The 24,144-nt window shown below is 40.3% G+C and overlaps 4 protein-coding genes across 11 annotated transcripts in view; 2 read left to right on the forward strand and 2 right to left on the reverse strand.

Annotated features, from left to right (window-relative positions):
• The first annotated feature begins 2,129 nt into the window (after positions 1-2,129).
• LOC129767283 (echinoderm microtubule-associated protein-like 2) overlaps positions 2,130-24,144 on the forward strand; it is a 58,208-nt gene continuing 36,193 nt past the window's right edge. The window contains exon 1 of one of the 6 annotated variants that reach the window (XM_055767992.1): positions 2,130-2,783. The gene's annotated coding sequence lies outside the window, so the exon portion shown is untranslated. The other 5 variants (XM_055767988.1, XM_055767994.1, XM_055767989.1 and 2 more) reach the window with 5 other exon arrangements.
• Positions 16,707-19,437, forward strand: LOC129767288 (uncharacterized). Of its 2 annotated transcripts, XM_055768001.1 has the most exons (3): positions 16,710-16,915; positions 16,980-17,459; positions 17,934-19,437. In XM_055768001.1, exons 2-3 carry the CDS (start codon positions 16,980-16,982, stop codon positions 18,036-18,038), a joined length of 585 nt encoding a protein of 194 aa, XP_055623976.1. In that variant the 5' UTR covers positions 16,710-16,915; the 3' UTR covers positions 18,039-19,437. The 2 variants fall into 2 exon arrangements, with proteins under 2 accessions (XP_055623975.1, XP_055623976.1); XM_055768000.1 differs by having other exon boundaries at positions 16,707-16,915; positions 16,980-19,437.
• LOC129767286 (uncharacterized) lies at positions 17,965-19,554 on the reverse strand. Its single transcript, XM_055767999.1, has 2 exons — positions 19,379-19,554; positions 17,965-19,319 (listed from the first exon to the last, which is right to left on the reverse strand). Exons 1-2 carry the CDS (start codon positions 19,396-19,398, stop codon positions 18,185-18,187), a joined length of 1,155 nt encoding a protein of 384 aa, XP_055623974.1. The 5' UTR covers positions 19,399-19,554; the 3' UTR covers positions 17,965-18,184.
• The window catches only part of LOC129767285 (zinc finger protein 677-like), a 44,786-nt gene continuing 43,205 nt past the window's right edge, over positions 22,564-24,144 (reverse strand). The window contains exon 5 of one of the 2 annotated variants that reach the window (XM_055767998.1): positions 22,564-23,096. In XM_055767998.1, the coding sequence (XP_055623973.1) occupies positions 23,011-23,096 (86 nt within the window). In that variant the 3' untranslated portion in view covers positions 22,564-23,010. The remainder of the gene's footprint in view (positions 23,097-24,144) is intronic. The other variant, XM_055767996.1, reaches the window with a different exon arrangement.

The raw sequence follows: 24,144 nt of genomic DNA on the forward strand, positions 1-24,144 counted from the left end.
AGATGGTCAATTGAGGGCCCTGAGTTTGAACTCACGACCGATCGCTTAGTAAGCGAACGCGTAACCAAGTGGCTACGAAGACCCCCTGAAGGCAAATTTGGCATGTGCAGATTTTAGGGACACGAAACGTTTCTATGGTGAATAGACACTCCTCCCCCCTCTCTAAGGGGAGATTTATACAATCATATTTTCTGTATCAAACATTTATTCCATGTAACGGAGAAACATGTTATTTGCAAGTGGTTGAAAAATCTTGAACGAGTATTGTGTCTGAAAATAATCTGATATTATAATGATGAGTTTTGGTAGAAGTACTAGGAATTTTTTAGTAAAATTTAAATTCAACGGGGTCGATTAGAAGATCCATCAATAAACAGCTCTGCGATGGGCTCATGAACTTGCACTTAGTAAAAAAAACGTGAATGTTGGAAGGTATTGATTACAAAAAACAAATTTTGGGCGGGACGAAGTTTGCCGGGTCAGCTAGTTTATTATACAAATGCTGTATGAGAATGGAAGAGTAGCAATTTTTTTGTTAGTTTTATGCGCATTTAATGTTATAAATCAGGATAGCAAAACATTTGCTAAAATCAATTTTGGGTGTACAATCAGATCGTTGACATCATGATCCATGTATAAATAAAATCCTGAGAGATGTTTTGACGCTTATGTTAATAGTTAAATAAAAATTAGATGTATTATTCAACAAAGTAACGAACCCAAGTACATGATTGAAGAGATATTACACATTAAGTATTAGGAAGATGGAATTTTTTTTAATGTATTTCATGGTAGAATGAACCTGAACCTGTTTCGAAATATGCATATGTTTTCTATCAGCTATCAGTATCAGTTTTCTATGACTTATTATAACCCGTTAAGAAACAGTTCTATGATAACGTATGGTTGATGGTAACAAATGTTTTGCCCAATACTGTAAATATATGTAGGACAGTTTTTTACCTCGTCCGAACTATGATAGAGTAAAACTATTAAAAGAAGTATAAACCGACAGTCCTCTTCATTGAATATTTTCAATGAACTGAAATAGACAGACCGCAAGGGTAAAAACCCCAATCCCCAACCCAAACACAAGACCGGGACGACACTAAGATGACAGAAGTAATTGAAACTCCTCCAAAATGGCACCGGAAAAGGAAGGGTCGCGTGCTCTCAAACATGCCATGGTTTAAGTTGATCTAGCACATTCCAGCACATATTTGCACACAGAAACCCAGAGAAGCACAGCAAAAGCGCAAAAAAAGCGCTGCAATAGAGTGTATTGCAATGCCCTGGCCTGACATCATTTCGTAAACTTTGAAAATGAAATGAAAAGACAAGCGTACCGCATTTGTACAAAATGTGCACAGAAAGAAAACAAAAACAAAACCTTATTTTCAAATGCGCATTGGCCGCCACCGCCTCTGTGTTTCCACATTGTTCTATTTGCACATACCAAACCCCCATCGCATCGTGTTCTCGTTTTCTCGACGCCTCTCGCTTCCATTGAGGCGCATTTTTTTAAGGTTTTCCCTCGCAAAGTCATTCAAACATCGAGGCGAGCGCCAGTTGTCTCGGCTAATCATGTTTAAACCGTTTTGGGCTCGAAGAAGGTCTCACAAACATCAAGAGGAGCTGCTGTTACTATTGCTGTTGCTGCTGCTGCTGCTGCTGCGAAAGAGTTTAAGGTCGTTGTTTTCATTCCCAAAAAGGTAAAACCCTTGTAGCAAACAGAACGTTTCACCTGAGCGAGAGAGAGCGAATGACGGAGACGGTAGAGGATCAAGTTACTCAGACAATTCTGCGTTTGCGTTTGACCGGGCCCTGTGACTTGTTGCATGTATGGGGCTTCCATGATCGGGACCGTGTTTACCTGTTTCGATGTGCACTTTGGGTCCCCCGCCGGGAACTAGGATTGTTTAAGTTTTTCATAAGTTAATTCCCTCATCTTGGACGGTCTTTCTGCATAGGCATCCCAACGGATTCCACCTCCACCACTACATCCGACTCTCACGAAATGGAACCGTCGCTGATGCCTATATTGAACGCACAGACGCGATCAAGACATACCTGCGTACTAACGAGTGAATGAAAAGCACCTTTCCGAGTGCAGATGGAGTCCACCGAATGGTGGTGTTGGTGGGGTTGTCGGGCTAAAGCATAAAGTCAGTTGTGCATTTCATTATGCTGTGAATGCAGCAGTGCCGCAGACGTGGAAACCAGACTAATAAGGATGGCACAGGTCACACTGGTTAATCTTATCAAGTGAAACTAAAAGTACAAGATCTGAAGTTTTGTTGCGTTTGGTTCAATAATTAGGTAAATTTTGCGGTTTATTTGTTGAGTAAGCGCGATTCGTTAAACATCGCATTGGGGCGGTGATGTATTCGTTTCTGCTGTATACACGGGTTCGATTGGCTTCGGCTTCGGTGTTTATCCGGTAACGGCGGACAGTGGTTTGTAGTGGTGATGTGCTGCGTTGATTGCAAGCTGGTTTATCTGTACTTGCAAGCTAGGAACGCAAAACACAGTTTTACCTTGCTCTCTAGTGGATGCTGCCTCTTAGTCACATTATTTATGGATATGTAATCATCACGAAGCGGTCTCGGATAAATGACATAACACAAAATGTTCGCTGAGATGGAAATAATCCAGCTGCCTAAACGACCGTGAATACCAAGAATGTCATGTGAATCGTACTTTATCCTTGGAATCATTAAATGTGGATTTCATGGTTGTTAATAGTGTCGGGGGAGAGATCAACAATCAACTGTAAGAACGAGGTAAGTGAAATTATTATCTTGTTGGAATGAAAACAATCTTCTAGTTGTTTGGTGATGAGTTGGTCCTGCGAAAATAATTTGTGTTTCTGTTTCCTTGTTACGAATTTTCAATACATTTTGTTCCCAACTGAGAATTCTATATTTTAAAAATCTTGCGATCTTTTTTTTTTCACGAAAGATCGTTTTCCATGTCACAATTCCCATCATGTAATGAACATTTCAAGACTTCTCACATAAATGTTCAGTTCTCCCAAAAATTTTCCCGTGAATTCCACTTGCTACAGTCTTATGATCCCTATACCAACAAATTATGATTTAATTATTGAGATATCTATCATAGAGATTCTAGATTCTAGAACATAAACGTTCCTATTAAGGAAAACCCCTTAGTTCCCATATACTTAATGGTACCACAATAGTTCTAATCACAGATCGAGATGAGCGGTCTGCTTCCAGTATGGTCGTGATCATGACTCCATCAACACGATGAACCCATCGGAGCGGTGTTTTTATTCCTGTAAACCGTTGTCGATAATGTTGTGATAATGTCTAGTTATTTACTTTAAGTCACTCTTGCTTTGATCGAGCAACGCCATTATACTATGCTTAACTTATATTACTTCCAATGTTATCGATCAACTGCTAATCTACCGAATTTCTTCGTTTTGTTGACGAGAAATTTCTCAAAATACCAGATGGAATTCACGATGTCTACGTCTCCGTTACACCCTATCATCGGTCATAACTAGTCCACAACACCTTACCATCATTGGCGTTGAGAATAAAAATAGGATAAATCAGGGTATAACCGACATGACCTCGACCAAGACCTCCCATGTTTCTTCGACTTCAAATCGTTATAGAACCTCTCTTAAACTATACATGAACACTTCTACAGTATTTGTTGGAATTAGGAATTTGTATCATTTTTCGAGAAGAACTCGAATTTAATAGAAAGTTGCGGGTAAAACCGACCGACGCAGAAAACTTGTTACAATAATTTCAAAGTACTAAGAGGTTATCCATATATTGGGTTGGGGAAAAAGAAATGTCGTATTTCTGATCGAAATTTGACGCTTTATTTAACATACTTATAATTATCCAATTGAAGTCAAATATGCGCCGTTTTGTTCGCAAACTTGTTGCCATTTAGAAGGCAACTTCATTATTGCGTGGATGCGATCTGGCGTAGCGGTAACATCTATGCTGAAGGCCACGAGTTCAATTCTCACTCCCGACATTCTTCCAAAAATGGAAGTAAAAGTGACGAACCAGCCAAATGAGTTGAAAGTCACTATAATACAGATAAAAAAAAAGGAAAAACAAAAATATTATTCCCCCCCCCCCTCCTTATTTGCATAAAACTCAAACAGCCAGTTTTGAGGCCAACTTAGTATCACCAAGAGCGTTTTGCATGGACCGGAAGAAATTATAATCACTTGGAGCCAGGTCCGGACTATACGGTGGGTGCAATAGGACATCCAATACGAACTCCCGTAGCTTCTGGCGGGTCTTCAAAGATGTTTGAGGCCGAGCGTTGTCCTGGTGGAAAACAACACCATTCCTATTAATCATTTCTGGCCGCTTCTGGTCAATCGCCTGCTTCAAACGGTCAAGCTGCTCTCAGTAGAGAACCGAGTTGCGGGTCTGGCTATAGTTGAGCAGCTCATAGTGGATGATTCTTCTTTAGGTTATCGTACGTGATCCACTTTCCATCACCAGTCACCATCTTCTTCAAAAATGGGTCGAGTTCGTTCCGTTTCAGTAGTGAATCGCAGGCGTTGATTCGGTCTGAAAGATTCTTTTGCGTCAACTCGTGTAGCACCCATACAACCAACTTTTTTTGGAAACCAATCTTCTGCAAATGGTTCCAAACGGTTTTATGGTCTATACCCAGTTCCTCGCCAATCGAGCCGGTCTACTTGGATGATTTCAACGATGGCCTACCAGTACGGGGTGTATCTTCGACAGCCACTATACCAGAACGAAATCGATCAAACCAACGCTGTGCTGTGCGAATCGTTACAGTATCAGGTCCATAAACTACACGATTTTTGACGTAGGACTACGTCTAACCGGAAGATATAGGGGGTGAAATGGAAATCTAGGCACTGAACAAGTAGGAAAAAATGCAAGATTTGGAACGCTTATAACTCGAGCATTTCTCAATAGATCGCAAAGGTTTTTGCATCAATTGATAGGAAATATATCTACGCATCTATCATAACGAATAACATTTCATTTTTCTTGAGATAAATAATTGAATAAATGTGAAATATCAAGCATTGTCAAAATGCACTATGTGCCCATTTTTGATTGGTCCATTTTGTGCTCCTCAAATCGTACCGACCAAAACGGGCAACCAGAGCAGCAGCGAAATAGAATGAAGCACGATTGGAAAGGAAAAAGAAAAAAAATTAACGAAACATTGATCGCAGTCTCACACATGCGTAATTCTCGAGCCAGCCAGTCAGCTTAAAAATCCCCGCTCCGCTGCCGTAACGATCATTCTTTGTGTGGACACCGACTGGACAACATCGTTGCTGGACGAGCTGGACGGCGAGGGATCGAGTGCCTTTCTCAAGGCAAGAGGGCGGAGGTGGTAGCGCTGGAGTAGAGTAGAGTAGAGTTTTCAAAGGGCCTTTCTCAAGGCTAGAGACGAATGCAATAGTTTAAAGTCTCTATAATTCAAGACCTTCCTTCCTTCCGTAACGATCATTCTCATCCAAACCGTACACCACATCGGTTCGCATCACAACACATCAACAAACCAACCCAAGCAGCCATGTCTGGACATGGTAAAGGAGGAAAAGTGAAAGGAAAGGCAAAATCCCGCTCGAACCGTGTTGATCTGGAGTTCCCCGCAAGGGTAGCTAGGCCGAGCGCGTTAGTACCAGTGCACCAGTCCACCTAGCCGGCGTTATATAGTTTCGGCCGCCGAAGTGATCGAGTTAGCTGGCAAAGCTGCTCGCGACGATAAGAAAACCCGCATTCGGAACAGAACACATTCGGTTCGGTGGACATCAAGACAACAGGCAGTTGCAGCGAGTGGCGAGTGGCAAACGCAATCACAAAATGGCATCAGGTAGCAGAAGAAAAAAGTTTGTTCTTTATACAAACTGCTTTGGTGGCAAATCCAGAACAAGGCGGCATCGAGGACGTTCGAAATGGTTTTTTTCAAAACCACGAGTACAAAGTTTTCTAAATTGGAACCATTCCATAAAACAAGGCGCTTTTCAGGGCCATTAAACCTTCCAAAAAAGAGTTTAGGAAATACAGTTCAATGCTTTCTAAACCAATATCCAAAATAATAATAAAACACAAATTGATTTTTTCATAATTTGTTTGCCAGGATATGATGAGTATGTGAATTTGGCAGTTGTTCTGAGCTTATTGATAGTTGGGGACTTTCCTGATTATTCAATTTTCACAAATTCTTAAATTGTTTCCAGATTGAAAGTACAGTAATTTACAATTAGTTCGACATTTAGCTAATTGGACGGACATGTAATGCGACTTATTTAGTTGAACATTTTTGTAAACATAGAGGTCCAAATTATGACCCCACATTGAAAGTCGACACTGTACCACTGTCATCGCAAATGTTCAATTACAGGTTAAAATCGCCTCCAATGCGACACTGAGTGGTGCTTCGGCACGTCGCATTGAATGTAATTTACTGTACAACATGTCACAAAGCTGGATGGGAACAAATTTTCCAACTGTGAAAGCTGTGGCGAGTGGCAAACGCAATCGCTAAACAGAGAGGTTTAGCCGAACAAGATGGGGATATCGAGTGATAACAAAACAATAAACTCTTTAGATTGAAGCTAATTTTGTGATCCTGAAAAGGACCCTTTTTAGCCTGCATGTGAATCCAACGAGCGAACAAATCGTAATGAATGTATTTTTTTGCCATCGCTCCCTTTTAACGCTCATTCGTTCGTCTCGTTGGACTCGCCCCTTTGGCTGAGTCTGCCGATTTGTCTCTATCCTGTGAGTGTGTACCGCTAGAGTACAAAACGCGCGCTGATGACCACCTATGCATTCCCTATCACAGCCATCATTTTGATTGTACGATATGTGCATACGCCAAAAGTTGCCCGGCGTTGATAAGTACAAAGGTTTCAGAAAAAAACGCAAAAACACAACGCCAAAGGTTCTTTTCAGAACCACCAACATGTTCATAAAGAGTAAACAGTAAACTAATCCATTTTTCAGGTAGATAGGTAGGTATTCACGTAGGAGAAGAAAATCAAACAATATATTTAAAATATATATTTAACAAAAGCTGTCCCCTTTGTATAGTCCTACGTCACTCCGGTTATGTCCCCGACATTACCCACCCGTCTTTTTTTTTCGGCCGCCTTCGTTGCAGTTTTACCTCGCAGGTAGTAAAAACGTAAAATATGGCGAATTTCTTGCTTGGTGAACTTCATCTTTGACGCGCTATAACTTGAGAATAAAAAGGACAATCACAACATTGTCAAAACGACACTTGTAGCACGGATTGTCGTCTTTAAATAGCCGTAGAGTATGACCCGATGCGAAAAGTACAACACAAGATATGTTTAAGTATTGCCATATATTGACAATATACGACATTTCTTACTCCCCAACCCAATATAAATAAAATTGTCTTTTTCGTGATTTACAGTAATTTTATAGAATATTTTTACGGATTCACATGTTTGTAAAGTCCACCTTCTGTTGGTATCAAAGCGCCTCTCATTTTAGCTAACTTTCAATCTAACTTAACATCTAACTCATGTAATCTCGATGACCTCAACTCTGATCATGGTTTGTCCAATGTGTGTTCACATGATTTCTATGACAGCCGCTTGGCACGCCGCAATTTGTTTATGGTATCCTTCGCGCATAGCAGAAATAAAGTCTATCTGTACTGAGTGCTGTTCACCTTCAAAATGCCCAAAAACAGGCAATATTCTAATGAAAACCTTAATTATGAATGAATCAATATGATGACAATACAATCAGTACAATGAGAAATACAATATCCACTTGAAAATACGAATATCTACTTTCAAAAACGGTGATTTTTTGAACCGGACAAACGATGATTATTTCTCAGTAAACCATGATCAGAGATGGACAAACCATGATCATAACTTCTCTTTGAAGAAAATCGTTTTGTTCATATCATAATGAAAATTTTGATTTTGAGCAGCTACCATCATATGTACCAAGCTTCAATAAAATTGAAAATAGGCGCGTAAAAATTTGCTGTTTCAACTGATTTGGCGTGGAATTGCTCAAAAGATTCTCGAACAGGCCAAAAAATGTTTTAGATAAAATGGCGGTCGTTTGAAGAAAAAAATACTGCTTCACAACAATGAATATAACTCAGTAAATAATGACAATTGGGGAAACTCCTCCCAAGAAAATCAAAATTTCAGATATACGAAACTTTTTTATTTCAAATTTCTTAACTAGAATATGTGTTTTATTCATGCCATTATGTTCAGGTCTTAAACATCCTCACAGCTGTATATCGCCCAGATAACTGTAATATGAGTGATTACTATACCACCATAACGACACGATCCACAATAGGCTCAACAACTGGCTTAAGAGGTCCCGGTCTGGAAAATCGAAAAAATCGAATTTTTATTTTTTGCATTTTTGGAAAGTTGTTGTCCCAAAAATTTTGTCCTAAAAGGATTTTTCGATATTTGCTTTTGTTTGAAAGTTACAGCCAAAAGTGTGAGGTCACCTCAGAATAATCTATATTTATACAGATTTTTCAGACTTTTTGAAACCAAGAATCTGCAGATACAGATTACAGATTTTTCTGGTTTCCATACAGATTTACAGATTTTCCAAAATAACGATCCATTATTAGTTATGGCTTGATCTCGATATTTTTTTCCCAACTTACCAATTTTATACATATAGCATTCGAATCAGTTAGAATGAAAGTCATTTTGGCATTCACATGTAGCGTGTAGTAGTACTTTCTCATGTTCAATCTAAGGTAAAAAGATGCAAAAGACGCAAAAGTCAGCGTCATCGGCTTGCTTTACAATAAATAATTAACACTGTTTATCTTTTTGCTACTAAAGCGCAGTGAATGCGAATTTTTACGTGGATACCACCAACATCGTCAAATTCATAATTTGACAATCAATGACAATCTATAGCTAAGATTATGCTTCAAACCCCTTTACACTTTGCGGTCGTATGAAATTTCGACATGTATGTCATGCTGGTCGCAATCATTTTTACTTGAAAAAGCAGTTATATATAACTTTGTGAGATTATGGAAGATGAACAAGATTCCTTCTATTTTTTCTAAACTTCTGATAAGTATTTACTAAACAATGTTTATGTTCAAAAAAAATTCTATAATGCTTCTTCGTGTGATATCTTTCGCATGTATCACAAAAATAATTAGTTTGGCGTCTTTCACTTTTTATCCTTCTGTTTGAACATACAGAACAATGCTCTTTACACAGTGCTGCAATACATGGAGTTTTCCATTAATCCTTTCCAAAGCATAGATGACAACTTTTGTTTATACTAAGTACCGTTATCTATCATTCATAGTAGCACCGTTTTGGCTCGTGAATAAGTTAAAATTCGTTTAGAAAAAGTGTGAGCTGATACTTTGTTGCATAAATTATAATATTAGTATACTTTTTATGGCAACCCTGATTGCTGCATGAATTTTTAAACGCGTTTTGCTTCTTAAACTGGTGGCATCGATATATCAGGCCGATCTCGTCCGATTTGGCAAACAAAAATTATCAGCATATAAGAATGAATTATCTAAAGCGTTGATTTCTGATTTTTATCGATTTTTCATTAAAAATAACTCATTTTTAATCAAAATCGAATTTTCAAAAATCCCTATGCAACGCTTTAGATATTGTCCTAAAGTTTCAAAACATCTGTTTTCAGACAGCATTCACGCATCCAGTTGTCAACAGCGTAATAATCATTATTCGTGCACTCAAAAAATGGAAAACACAACTTCAAATATAACTTAAACAAAACCAAAATACCCGAACACTTCTCTTTATTCCTAACAATCGAAAAAAAATTACGAAAATTCATTATTTTCCGACCTTCCAGTATATGTGGCAACCATGGGGGGAAAACCACTCCGCCCCCCCCCCCCAGGGTTGCCACATATGCAGAATATTCTGTATTTCACAGATTTTTCGTCAAATTTAAGATACAGAATCTGTATGTACAGAATTGCAGATTTTCAGCAAAAATACAGAATTTACAGATTTAAAAAAAATTCTATTTCAAATATTAAATTTATTACAGTGCATACATAGATAACTTGACTGATAAAAATGTTGAACGCAACGCAACGAGATACAATGATTGGTAAAAATTGGCCCCAATACTTTATTGGATACGCTAAAATGTGCGATTCTCGGCAAACATTTCCAAATCTGAAATGTAATGTTTAATTGAACAACTTCGCAATGTTTGAAATACTTTCGTCAGTGAATGATGATGGAACAGACGATGAAAATTACAGAAGACCATATAAAAGGAAATTGTACAGCATTTTCAAGACTTTTTACAACAAGTTAAACTTTAAACATATTTTTCTTATATCAAAGAACAAATTTGGGCATGGTTTGAAACGCTTTCCGTCTCGCAGTGACGAAAGTTTCATATCAATTTCAGAACAAACTCATCGATCTACAAATGATCGACTGTTATCCTGATATGCGGAATAAGCGGTACGAGCAGGGTTGCCAACTATAATTTTTAAAAATCAGGGAGAATGAAAATAAAAATCAGGATAAATCAGGATAGCTCATATTGGGTTGTCCGAAAAGTTAATGTCGATTTTTGGGAAAAAAAACTTAATTTTCAATCAAAGCATCATAATTTATTTGTATATCCATCGTTCTGTTTCACAATCTTTCGCTATCTTTCACACAGCTTAAATATTCTATCCTCCCAGAATATGTTTGCTTCCTCGTCGAAAACTGCTGCGAGTCATACATATGAGAAACAGTTTGCTTGGTAGTAGCTCATAAGACAGAATCCATTCCAAATCTCACCAGAAACCGAGTATATCTTCCTTCGGGCGAAGACCGGAGGCGTAAAAGAATTAATAGGCATGGTATAAATCCTCGCATAAGCGGAAATGCTTGTGTGCACTTGATTTTTTGATCGTTTATATTTTTTCCGAAAATCCAACAACATCACTACAGTCAGTTGCAGAGAAATCAATATTCAAATTTTCACTGAATTCTTCATCCATGCTTTGAAAAGAATCTTTACTGGACAAATAAGGAAAGCATAATAGCAGTGGTAGACTTGTTGAATTTTTCCTAATTTTTATGATATCTAGTACTGTTATAGATATATCTATAACATAGTCCCATAATTAAAGCTGATTCTACTTTGAATCAGACGAACAAATTATACATAAAATCTTTTTATATTGACAGTGGATTCGAAATTTTTCTCTTGATTAATTTTGGAAAACCACGAAACAAGTGAGGGTAGAGATAAAAAAAAGTTAATTACAGATTTGCGTCTAGAGAATTTAAATCAATGTATGATATATACAAGTGCGAACCGGAGAACTATCATGACAGAAAACTTTGGCATGGAAACCAGTATATTTACTACAAATAATGTAAAGAGTAAACAAATTAGAAAAAATCAGGATCATTTCAGAAAAATCAGGATAAATTGAGTGTTCGTCAAGATATCGGAGAGTGTGCTAAAAAGTCTGGGAAATCCTGAAAAATCAGGAAGGTTGGCATCTCTGGTTACGAGTGTTGTTACCTTTTGCGTAGAATTTTTGTGAATCTGGAATTCCTACAATGCTACTGATGGGAACAAAACACCGTAACAGAGTGGGTATCGACGACATGAGGTGTGCTTTTCGACAACGTTCTCAAGAATTACGATTTTGGCGGAAATCGTTCAGGCGCAGGTGCCATACTGACTTGCCAAGCTTTATATACCTTTTTTGTAATCAGATACAAGCATAACATCAAATGTGTTGCGAATATAACTTGAAAACCGTTTGTATTCTTACATTACTTTACTGATATACTACATACTTTCTTACAAAATACTGATAGGGGTGAAGCACTGGGAATAATTTTCGTAAAGGGGGGAAATGAGCAAAAAAAGGTTAAAAACCACTGGGTTAAACGATCCTATGACTAAATAAAAAAAAAGTTCTCAATCTTGCGAAATTTATATTGAGACAAGAATGTTATTGTTGTTGAAGGTATCAATGATCACGGCAACACTGCTAACTAACTGTCAATGTGCTAGAAGTTTCTTTCCCTCACTCTGTGAATCATTTCGTTGCGTTAAGACGTTTATATTTTTGCTTAATAAGAAACTATTATTCTATTGTTAACTTTATCCGCATATTTCATTATTTACGCTGGAATCTATTGTACGAGCCCCAAAAGGTTATGGGCCCAGTGTAGAATAGTGAAAAACGTAATAAGTTTGTGAACATTTGAGCTTTTTTTTCCCGTGATCGAGAAGTAAGCCATTTTGTTGCGAGTTGGCTAAAATGGCGGATGCTAGAGTGATAGTAGAAAAAATTGAACAATGAGAATTTCGATACGTGGCGGTTTAAAATGGAACTACTTCTGTTTAAGGAAGGATTGTCGGAGTTTGTGACTAACCCCAAGCCTGAAATAACCGATGCGGCCTGGCTTTTGAACGACGGGAAAGCACGTGCCATGATCGGGTTGGCTGTTGAGGATAGTCAGCTAGTACACATCATCCGGAAGACAGCCGCTAAGGAAATGTGGGATTCTTTAAGAAGTATTCACGAAGCAGCTTCACTTAGCAGCGCATTGTTTATTTTGAGGAAATTGTGTTCCTTACGACTACCTGAAGAAGGTAACCTTCCAGAGCATCTTAATTCAATGACGGCCCTTCAGAACCGCCTGGAAATGATGAACGAAGGGCTCAAGGATTGGCAATTCATGGCGTTGATACTGTCTAGTCTTCCTTCGTCATACGGCACCCTCGTCAATGTCATCGAAAATCGCCCGAACGCCGAGCTTACAGTTGAATTTGTGAAAAGCAAACTTCGTGAAGAGTATCGGCGGCGTTTGGAATGCGGAAGCGGTATGAGTGACGAGAAAGTGTTAAAGACAGTCAGTGGTTATTCGAATACGACCGAAATGAAGAAGAAGAAAGGTGAGTGTTACCACTGTCATCAGGAAGGGCATTTCAGACGTGATTGCCCGAAGTTGGATAAAGCACGACATGTCCAGAAGAAAGAGGCGAAGGCGAATCTTGCTGCGGAAGTTTCGACTGGTATCGAGATGTGTTTGGCTGTTATGGATACTTGTAGCACAGGTCGGTGGTATTTGGACTCCGGCGCCACATCTCATATGACAAACTACACAAATCTTTTGTCCGGTATCGATCCTGCAAAGCAGCCGGAAATTTGTCTGGCGGATGGAACAAAAATTAAATCTGATGGTGCTGGAAACGGAAAGCTAGTATCTATGACTGGCAGTGGTGTGAAGATGAAGGTTCAGCTGAAGGATGTGTACCATGTGCCGACACTTGCTGGTAATCTTCTCTCAGTAAGCAAAATTTGCGATCTGGGATACAAAATTTCGTTTGACAGTGAGGGCTACCAAGTCACGAAAAACGACGAAGTGATGTTGATTGGTGAAAGGAGCGGTGGTTTGTATCGCTTGAAACAGTTTCCGGAACAAGCTATGACTGTTGAAGTCGGCATTCAAAATTTTGTGAACATTTATGGCATCGACGCTTCGGCCATCGAGACTTTGACGCTGTGAAGAAAATGGTACGTGATGATTTGGGATTTGGACTGAAAATGAGGAAATGCAGTGTTAAGTGTGTTTGTGAGATTTGTTGTCTAGGGAAAATGAGCCGTTTACCATTCCCTAAGAAATCGAAAAGTAAATCTTCTGCAGTAGGTGATCTTGTTTATTCGGATTTAGGAGGTCCGATGGAAGTTACGACGCCAGGCGGAAACAGGTTCTATATGACGATGGTGGACGACTACAGTAAATACACGATGCTTTACCCTTTGAAGTCTAAATCTGAAGCTGCAGACAAGGTGAAAGAATATTGTGCTTTGTTGAAAACACAATTTGGGCATTTTCCAAAGGTGATCCGAACGGATGGTGGAGGGGAATTTTGTAATTTAGAATTGAGAAAGTTTTTTAGTGATAATGGTATCTTACATCAATTGACAGCCCCTTATTCACCTCAGCAGAATGGACGTGCAGAAAGGAAGAACAGATACGAAATGGAAATGGCCAGATGCTTGCTAGCAGAAGCGGGGTTAGGTAAGCAGTACTGGGCAGAAGCCATATGTGCAGCAAATTACCTACAAAATCGGCTGCCATCTTCAACGATCGAGAAGACTCCCTACGAAATGTGGCATGATAAGAAACCATCGTACAGCCACCTCAGAGTTTTTGGATGTGAGGCATTTGTTCGTGTACCAAAAGAAATGCGAAAGAAATTCGACATCAAAGCGGTAAAAATGATATTTATCGGGTATGCTGAAGGAAGGAAATCTTATCGTTTCTTAGACCCGAAAACAAACGAAGTTCGTATAAGTAGAGACGCGAAATTTATAAGGCCTATAGCGAGATCGTGCGAGAACATGGAGGTCGAGCCATTTGCTGACACTGATATAGCAGAGGTAATTCCAAATATTGAAACCATGACTATTGAAACTTCGTTGAACAAGCAGGCTGCTAATATAAATAATACTGATGAACCATCGGAAGAAAATTGCGCGACTGATCAACCACAAGAAGAAGGATGCGATCTAGACGAGTCTATGTACGAGAATGCGTCGGATGGAAGTGTTTCGTTCCATGGATTCGACGTTGAAGAAATTGGACGTCGTTCTACTAGAGGATGTAAAGGGATTCCACCAAAGAGACTTATCGAGGAAGCATTTACTGCAAACCGTTTACCTACGGAAGGTCATGAGGAACCGAGAACATTGCGAGAAGCATTGAGTCGAAACGATTGTGCTGAATGGAAAAGGGCTATGGAAGACGAGATAAAATCACATGCTGTCAATGGTACCTGGGAACTGGTGGAACCACCAGCTGGCAAACGACTAGTGGGATCTCGCTGGATATACAAGCTCAAACGGAATGCAACAGGTGATGTGACAAAGTATAAGGCTCGTTTAGTAGCGCAAGGCTATAGCCAGAAATACGGAGAAGATTACGATGAGATCTTCGCTCCTGTAACGAAGTATACCACCCTACGTACATTTTTGGCAGTAGCGAGCAAGCAAAAGTTGAAGCTCAAGCATTTTGATGTTAAGACTGCATACCTTTATGGACAACTGGATGAGAATTTGTACATGAAGCAGTCGCCCGGATTTGAGGTCAAGAGTAGAGAGCACTATGTCTGTAAATTAGCCATTAGCGCTGCTGGAACCACAGACTACATGCTGTATTGATTAGACTTGGTTTTGTTCAAGGTAAATATGATATGTGTCTGTACACTAAAGTAGCCAATGGTAAACGTGTGTATTGCCTAGTGTATGTCGACGATATTCTGGTTGGATGTGCGTGTGTAGCAGAAATCGAATCAGTTCACCAATGCCTTAAGGAGGAGTTCGATATGACAGATCTTGGAGAAGTAAACTATTTCCTGGGTTTAGAAGTAAGCAAGTCGAATGGAAATTATGGAATTTCGTTGCAAGGATACATTGGGCGAGTAGCTGAACATTTTGGATTGAGCAATGCTAAAGCAGCGAAAACGCCAATGAATGAAGATTATAGGAAAACATCGATCGGGAGTCCAACGTTCACTGATGTTTCCATATATAGAAGTCTAATCGGAGCTCTTCTTTACATCGCGGTTTGTGCAAGACCAGACATCACAGTTTGTACATCCATACTGGGAAGGAGCGTTAGTGCTCCAACAGAGGCTGACTGGGTGGCAGCAAAACGTGTAGTACGCTATCTATTGGGCACGAAGAGTTATTGTCTGGAATACGGCGACGTAAACAGCAACTTGATCGGTTATTCAGACGCAGACTGGGCGGGTGACCAGAAATCCCGCAAATCTACAACAGGGTTGGTGTTTCTTTTCTCAGGAGGTGCTATTTCTTGGGCTAGCAGATTGCAAGGCAGCGTAACTCTATCTTCGATGGAAGCCGAGTACATGGCTCTTAGTGAAACCAGTCAAGAAGCAGTGTGGTTGTTGAACTTACTACGTGATCTTGGAGAACCTCATACCGGAGCACTAGCCATACTAGAGGATAATCAGAGCTGTATAAAATTAGTTGGATCTGAACGGGTAAGCCGTCGGTCGAAGCATATTGACACGAGGCAATGTTACGTCAAGGAGCTATGTGATAACAAAGTTTTTCAATTGGAGTACTGTCCAACAGAGGAAATGATAGCTGACTTACTAACCAAACCATTGGGACCAATTAAACCCGTAAGTTCACAAGAATGCTGGGTTTCGCCGGAGTTCGTGATAATTGAGGAGGAGTGTTGAAGGTATCAATGATCACGGCAACACTGCTAACTAACTGTCAATTTGCTAGAAGTTTCTTTCCCTCATTCTGTGAATCATTTCGTTGCGTTAAGAGGTTTATATTTTTGCTTAATAAGAAACTATTATTCTATTGTTAACTTTATCCGCATATTTCATTATTTACGCTGGAATCTATTGTACGAGCCCCAAAAATTGTTTGATTTGATGCATACATTTCTTCAATTCTTTGAAGAGGCTTGAAAAACGAATGCGAGCTACTCAAGACGAATCTCACGAAGCAAAAATTGAGTGACTCAGATATGACATGGTCCTAGCTGTTGGACGACAAAAGGCGTGATGTGAAATTTTTGTATCCATTGCTAAGTTCGTTTTTAAGACTCTTTTTGATATTGTCGCCACAGCACTATCTTGGAATTCGTTCGTCAGTTCAACGAACGAAATTTCCAACGAACGACATGTCAAATAACCAACCGATGTCATGAGCAGCAGGCCAGTCGTTGTGCTGATATTCAGTTTGTTTTTGTTTACTTTCTAAAAAAGCAAAATATTTCGAAGTAGTTTGCGATTAGAAGCATTTTCGGTTAGTTTTGCTCTACAATCTGTTCCAAAAGTCATTATTGAAGACGTAATTGAAGGTAAAATTTGTCTGCTTAGTTGAATGCTGAAATTATTGAACCATTCAAATTACACACATTTCAGATGGCCGATATAATCATTCATTCCGTTCGCCAACAACAGGCCAGTCCTGGAACCGTATACCACGCCCTTTATGGACACTACTTTTTGGGTATTTCCCAAAAGAATTTGGCGATCATTTACGGAAAAAGCCTGTCCACTATTTATGGTTGGATTCAAAAGTTTGAAAGCGAGGGACTTTACCGAAGGAAAAAACGAGCTCAGGTCTTCAAAAAGTTCCAGTCGGAAATGCGACAATGGTTGGTGGAGCTTTATTGCAAGCATCCTCTTTTATTTTTGGACGAAGCCAAGGAGATGTTCCAGGCACATTTCCAGATGACAATAAGTACTTCATCCGTCTGTACTATTCTGCACGAGGCAGGCCTGTCGTGGAAAACCATTGAGAGAAGAGCTATTCAAATTCGTATGGAAGAAATAGTGCGGTTTGTGAATGAGCTCCTCGCCATACCATGGGATATTTTCAATTTAGTTTTCCTCGATGAGGTGAGTATTGACAATAGGGGCACGTTACGTCAGAAGGGATATGGTGTCGTAGGAAAAAAGTTAATTTTCAGAGGAGAATTTTGTCGCCGTGCTCGTTCATCGTTCTTATGTTTCCTTGGCGCTGATGGAATCCTGGATAGTTTCTGGACTGAAGGCACTTTTAACAGGCTAAAGTTTTTCGAATGCTGCCGAGAGTTTGCCTTGCGGAATCCTAAGGTTCAAAGATATCCAGGATTCCATTCAGTATGGATCATGGACGGTGCGAGGATTCATTGCGACGCTAATCTCATTCGCTATCTTCGATCCATTGGGATCATACCCATATTCCTTCCGGCGTACTGCCCCTTTTTCAATCCCATCGAGGTGATCTTTGGCCTCGTGAAAAACCGTCTTCAGAGAGTACACCGGGAAGGTGAACAAATTCTGGCTGAAGTATGTGAAGCTATGAACTACTTCAAAGTTTATCCTTGCCAGAAACTGTTTGAACACTGTGGATACTTCCCTGGAGGATTTTTCAGCCCTGAGAAAGGCTTAACGCAAGATCCAAATGAGGTCGATTTGAATATTGTTCCCAATTAATATAAGAGCAAGTTTTGAAACGTTTACTGTTAACAATAATGAACTATCTGAAACAAATAAATAAAACTCATGAAGACCGTGAAACTATTGCAAATAAAACTTATTTTATTTATTCAAAACCGTAAAATCAAAACAAGAAAAACACTTTAAGAGTGATCAACATCGGGACAATCAGTTACTTTCTCCGCCAACACTTGGCTCACTTCGGACTCTTCTGGTCGGATTGCTGATTGCACTGCGGTGATAAAATCTCCAGCGGCTAATCCTTTTGTTATCATTGCTTCGAGCTTGCGGGAAACGTTGTTAAGTATTCCAAGTGCTGCTGAAATTTCTTCCCTTATTTCAGCCGCTTCTTTCACCCAACCAGCATTCACAGTATGAGCCACTGTGACACCCCGATGTACTGACTGCAGGCGGGCTGCTTCTGACACATTTGTCCATCGGAAGTATTTGGCGAGCTCCAAAGGCGGTGCGGGATCAATTTTCAATTGCTCTTGCTTGTGAGCAGGCGAAGAGTGGATGAAGTTGGCCCACAACATCCACGAGCTTTGATGTCCCTCTAAATCCAAGTGAGTTTCCTTAAGCTCTTTAGCCAAAGCAGCACAATCACGGGTCGAGTGGGCTCCGGCTCGGTCTGAGTTTGTTGGCGTAATGAGCGTCTTCAGTACCATTTGGTGCTGGGCATGCGTCTCCACGTTGGTCGCATATGGATGCACAAAAACTTTGATGTTTTTATCCTTCCATGTAGCAAGGATTCGTGGAGTGATGGCAGAAACATTGTAGGTCTTCCTTTTGGTCGTGTCATGCAGAATGATGAATCGTTCAATGTCTTCTTCATCTGGCATTTGCTTCTCAGACCATGTCGGAACGTCATTGTCAAAATCAACTTGCCGAGATACGTGTTTCTTTGCAAGTTTCCACATGAATCCGATCACTTCCGGCACTGTATCTCCACCGACATTCATGGTTCCGATTTCTCGAGGGCGCATTTGACTGCGAAAAAGTCGTCGAAGAAAGGTCCCTTTAAAGAAGAATTCCAAACTCTTCGCAGCATCATCTGGCAACAAAGTCACATCATTTTCCTCGGATGCACCACTTTCTTCGTTTTCAGCTTCCTCCGTCGTATTATCGGGCAACAATGAGAATTCGACATTCCTCGAGTTCCCATCGTCAGAGACCTGGGTCGTATCCAACAAGGATTTCGAGAATCTGAAAGTTCCCGACGATCCAGCCACCGGAGATCCCGCTGTTTCCTGCTCCAGGAACTCTATTCCGTCGTAGCTGCAAATAGTTCAATTCTGTTGAAGATCATCCTATTTTTTTAATAGTTTGTTACTTACTTGTCCTTGTTATTATCCATGTTAAACTGGAACTGGAGGATTAATGTTCTTCAAGCATTTTTTTTTATTTACCACAACGAGGTGAAACAACGAAAATGTAAACAACAACAATAACGTTGAGGTAAACAACTAACCATGGTGCACCAATCCATGCAGGTTGTTTTGTTTGTGGTAGTCGTCTTTTTATTGTACAAGATCAATAAATGTCAACAGATGAGCATTTCGCATAAACATTCATAGTGTAAAAAGAAGATTTTGCTACGTTTTTTTAGCTGCATGAGTTTTGATTAAAAAAAATCTTAATTCCGTTGCTTAAAAGCAAAATTTGAGAGTAATCAAAAATAATTGCCGTTTTTCATGCTTGAAAGAAGGACTACCATGCATCTAGAAACTATGGAACTTCGTTAGTCAAACGAACGATGTTCGCTTCCAATTTTTCTCCGGATGGCCGATAAAATTCATCAGCGTGTGTCGAGTGAATATTTTCGCTATACAATACCAACAAAACAAAGTCCGGAAATCGGTTGGAGCTCATTCATTTTCATTTTTTCTCTTAATTTTTCGATACAGATTTTTTATACAGAATTTTAGGCTCAAAATACAGATATACAGATTTTTTTAGAAAATTTTACAGAAATAAATATGGTAACCTTGGGTTCCCCATTAAGTAACGTCTACCTTTAGAGCTGTACTTATTAGCAAGATAATGTAGAATATGTATCTCATAGTTTTACCACAACACCTGAATTGGAAACAAAATGCTATATTCAAATGAGAATGAAACATAAAAGCAAACAATTTGCAATGATTCGCCCCAGGTCTAAAAAACACATCTGACCACACATAAAATGCACTTCCGCCCGAAGGGTTAATGATGAAAAGAACACCCTCCAGCAACACCCATAGCCACCAGCATGAAGATACCTCGGACGTTCGTTAACCATATGCTGTGCGATCATTTGAGTCCGTTGCTATACGATGCAACGAACATGCCCTCGAATGTTAGACCCGCGGTGTACGGACTATGAGCGTCGCGTAATTGGAGCAAATGTTGAAGTCCAACATTTGAGCTACATCTGAATTTCGCCATTCTAAACTCCACAACAACCGTTTGAGGAGAGCGACACCATTTGGCGTCGCGCACCAATCCAAAGTACCACAAATGAACCGAAGATGACTTGCTCAAATCTCTCATTCTCATTCTCGCTCTCTCGCTCTCGTAGCACACGTGTTCATTGGTTGTCATCATCGAGCCCGAGAGAGGATCTTTTGAAAACAATTTGGGCTACTTGTTGATGTGCGATGTGAACGGCTGCCGTGTGTAGTCCATATTGGGACACAATTTGAACGTGTCGCCGTCTGCGAAAAACCGCACACCACATCGATAAAGCTCGCGTTCCGAAAAAAAAAACGTTCGCGTTCACGATCGTTTATATGTGCGACTGTGCGACCTGTGGCCCACCCGTTTGTCTGGGTTTCGGTGTTGTTCTGCGGGTTGAGAGACTCTCCGAGGTGATTTTCGCGAGTGTTCAGGCCAGCGACACGAGTTCTGCGAAAGCTCCCGACCAGTTCGGATTAACTAGTGTACCCGGTCCGACTAGTCCTCGCTCGACTCGCTCTTTCTCCATGGTAGTTGTTGACCGCGAGTCAAACAAGGTTCAGTGCGGGTCGTCGTTCCCGGTTTACATGTTTTGTTCCACCTTTCGAGGGCGGCCCCGGTGTACCCTGGCGTATCGTGGAAAGTGCGATTGCGAATCAAAATTGTGACCTAACCGTACCCAACGGAATGTGATCGGGATGGAAAGCAGTGGATTATGACGCGATTATTTTTTCCTGCTTGAACTCGTTGCCTGATTGTGCTTAGTGAAAAGGGGGAGCGGGGTGTACATAATATGCATTGAATGTGTGAGCTCCGGTACAGGAAAGCTAGTTTTCGCGTTAGCTACCGTAGTGAACCTGCCCGGATCTTGAGTGTCAGACAGGACGGGATCGTTTCATCTGCAGTCATTGGCAACGACTATACTCAAAGGTGCGGCGATAGTTGTGTGTAGTGGCGATAAAAAAAATCTTGTGCAGTGTAAGATGTGCAAACAAGTAACTCAAACAATTGGGAAAACAGTCAGAGTCAAGTACACGAGCCTGATAGAGAGAGCGTGCGATAATCAAGCGGTGTTGTGAACTTTCAAGAGCACGGGAAATGTACATTTGTTGTTTAGGCGTGATAATAGCGCTGAGCGAATAGCACGTTGCAAAGGTGATAAAAAACTGAATGCTTATCAAATCTATGGCTGTGTCTGTGTGGTAGCGAATTGTTGTTTCAACGATGATTCCAAAAATATATCCATGAATATTGAATACGTCAGACGAATACGAAGTGAACGTTCAAATCATTTTTGGTCTATGAAAAACAGTGAACCAGTTTCGTAAAATGCACTAATCTCTGTTATTAACGGTAAAGATCACTTTCGGATTGGTTAATTTTCCATTTTCCAACTCCTCACCCACCTCCCACTGTGTCCAATCGGATCTCTTTCACTACTTTAATTGTGTTATTTTATTCGGCGACTCCAATGTTAATGTAACGGGGCCGGGTTTGCGAAGCGACACTATGCGTATGCGAAGGGAACATAGCTGTGTATTGGAGAAAACATCGGCTTAGCGTTTATGGCTTGGTTGCGACATGGCTTTAGATTAGGCATGTTTTGACGCTTCATTATCGAAATCGCCAACACTGAACCCAAAAAAATGCATAAATTCCGATTATTTTGCTAAACTTTCCGCTCCGATAAATTCCAGCTACTTTTACCGGCTATGAAGTCGAAATCAGTGAACCTCCGATTACTTGGGGATCGCTTACAAAGCAGACTAAGTAAGGAATTCACTTAAGATCTTTCCAAACGATCTGGAGAAAGAACTATTTTGTTTACAAAATTCACAGGGAGTGTTAATCTTCTACACTTTCGCTAGTGCCGTAAACCCTGTCCTCACATTTGGGAAAACTTCAAAATATGGGGGAAAAGTATCAATAGAGCATACAATCCAACAGCCGAAAGGCTTCACAGGCGCCGAATGTATGTCAGACCGAAAAGAAAAACGAAAACCCAAATACAGAAACAGAAACGGCGTACTTCACGCGGACGAAGGAAAGCGAAAAAAAAAGGTAATGGTAATCACTTTTAATTCAGATCAAATTATGGTTACCTGGTTCGTCGGCCGGTCGTGTTGTCCGTGTAATTCAGATTCGCGCGATTCGTATCGTTCCATACGTAAGCGCGCGGACTTTTGCGCTCCTATTCCGCCATTTGCCGCAACTGCAACGACACGTGATGAGAGAGCTCTTCCGAGGTGTTATTGCTTACAGAAAATGATGTCATTCTGAGTGCAAAATTTACACACAATTGTTTTGTGTTGCACACATAATGCAGTAGAGTAATGCCCGCGAGCAAATCACAGTAAGCCAGTTTTGGAAACTTGATTTTCGATAAGTGCTCGAAAATTTTGCTTTCTACGGCTTCAACTTTCAGCTTTGCGGGCGGTGGGCTTAATTGAGGCGAACGTGATCATCGTCGTATATATTGCCTCCGATGGCCGTGGCATTCGTTTGTATCGTTAACATTGCCAACGCATTGCTATTAGGTGCGGAGGTCTTGAATTGGGATGCTGTGACACTGGCGAATTAATTGGCTAGTAGCTGGCACGCTTCCGATTTCGATAAAATCTGTAAGCGAAACAAATAATTAACAACGCTGGATTTCATAAACAGGAAGAATTGCTTTAATGGTTTTTTCTTGTACTTCTATTTGATATTCTTCTCAAACAATCCCAAAGACATAAGAAGATTAAACTAGTGTAGTTCTAAACTCATTCAGTATAATGCTTTATTCTGCAAAAAATGGTTACAAATTTTATATTCAAAGTATTGCCCATCGCTAATCACAACGTTTCCCATCTTTCTGGCAATTGACGGATCCCTATACGGAAATAATCAGCCGGTTTGTCGGCTAACCACGAATCGAACCAATTTTTGACTTCATCAAAATTGGAGAAGTGCTGGTCAACCAGGCCATGTTGCATCGTTCGAAAAAGATACTTATGAGACGGAGCAATGTCAGGAGAATACGGCGGGTGGGGTAGGATCTCCCACTTCAGAGTTTCCAAGTATGTTTTGACCGGTTTTGCGACATGCGCCCGAACATTGTCGTGCTGCAGAATAACTTTATCGTGTCTTTGCTCGTATTGTGGCCGTTTTTCCTTCAGTGCACGGCTCAAACGCATCAATTGTCATCGGTAGAGGTCCCCCGTAATGGTTTCATTCGGTTTTAGCAGCTCATAGTACACCACACCCCGCTGGTCCCACCAAATAGACGGCATAACCTTCTGGGCGTGAATATTCCGCGCGGCCGTCAATGATAATGCATGGCTCGGGTATCCATACGTTGCCCGACATTTAGGATTGTCTTAATGGACGCACTTTTCATCGCCAGTAACGATTCGATGCAAAAAAACCCTTTCTTTTATGCCGTTGGAGCAGTGAAAAAACGGCGTTCGACGTCTCGTGGTTTCAATTCATACGGCACCCAATGTCCTATCTTTCGGACCATTCCCTTCACTTTTAAACGATCGGATATGGTTTGGTGAGCTACTTCAAGTGTATCTGCAAGTTCTTGTTGCGTTTGTAACGGATATTGATCGAGTAAGGCCTCCAATTCTTCACCTTCAAACTTTTTTGGTGGTCCGGAACGTTCTTCGCTTCCCAAGTCAAAATT

Source organism: Toxorhynchites rutilus, chromosome 2 (assembly GCF_029784135.1).
Source record: "Toxorhynchites rutilus septentrionalis strain SRP chromosome 2, ASM2978413v1, whole genome shotgun sequence".
NCBI lineage: Eukaryota > Metazoa > Arthropoda > Insecta > Diptera > Culicidae > Toxorhynchites > Toxorhynchites rutilus.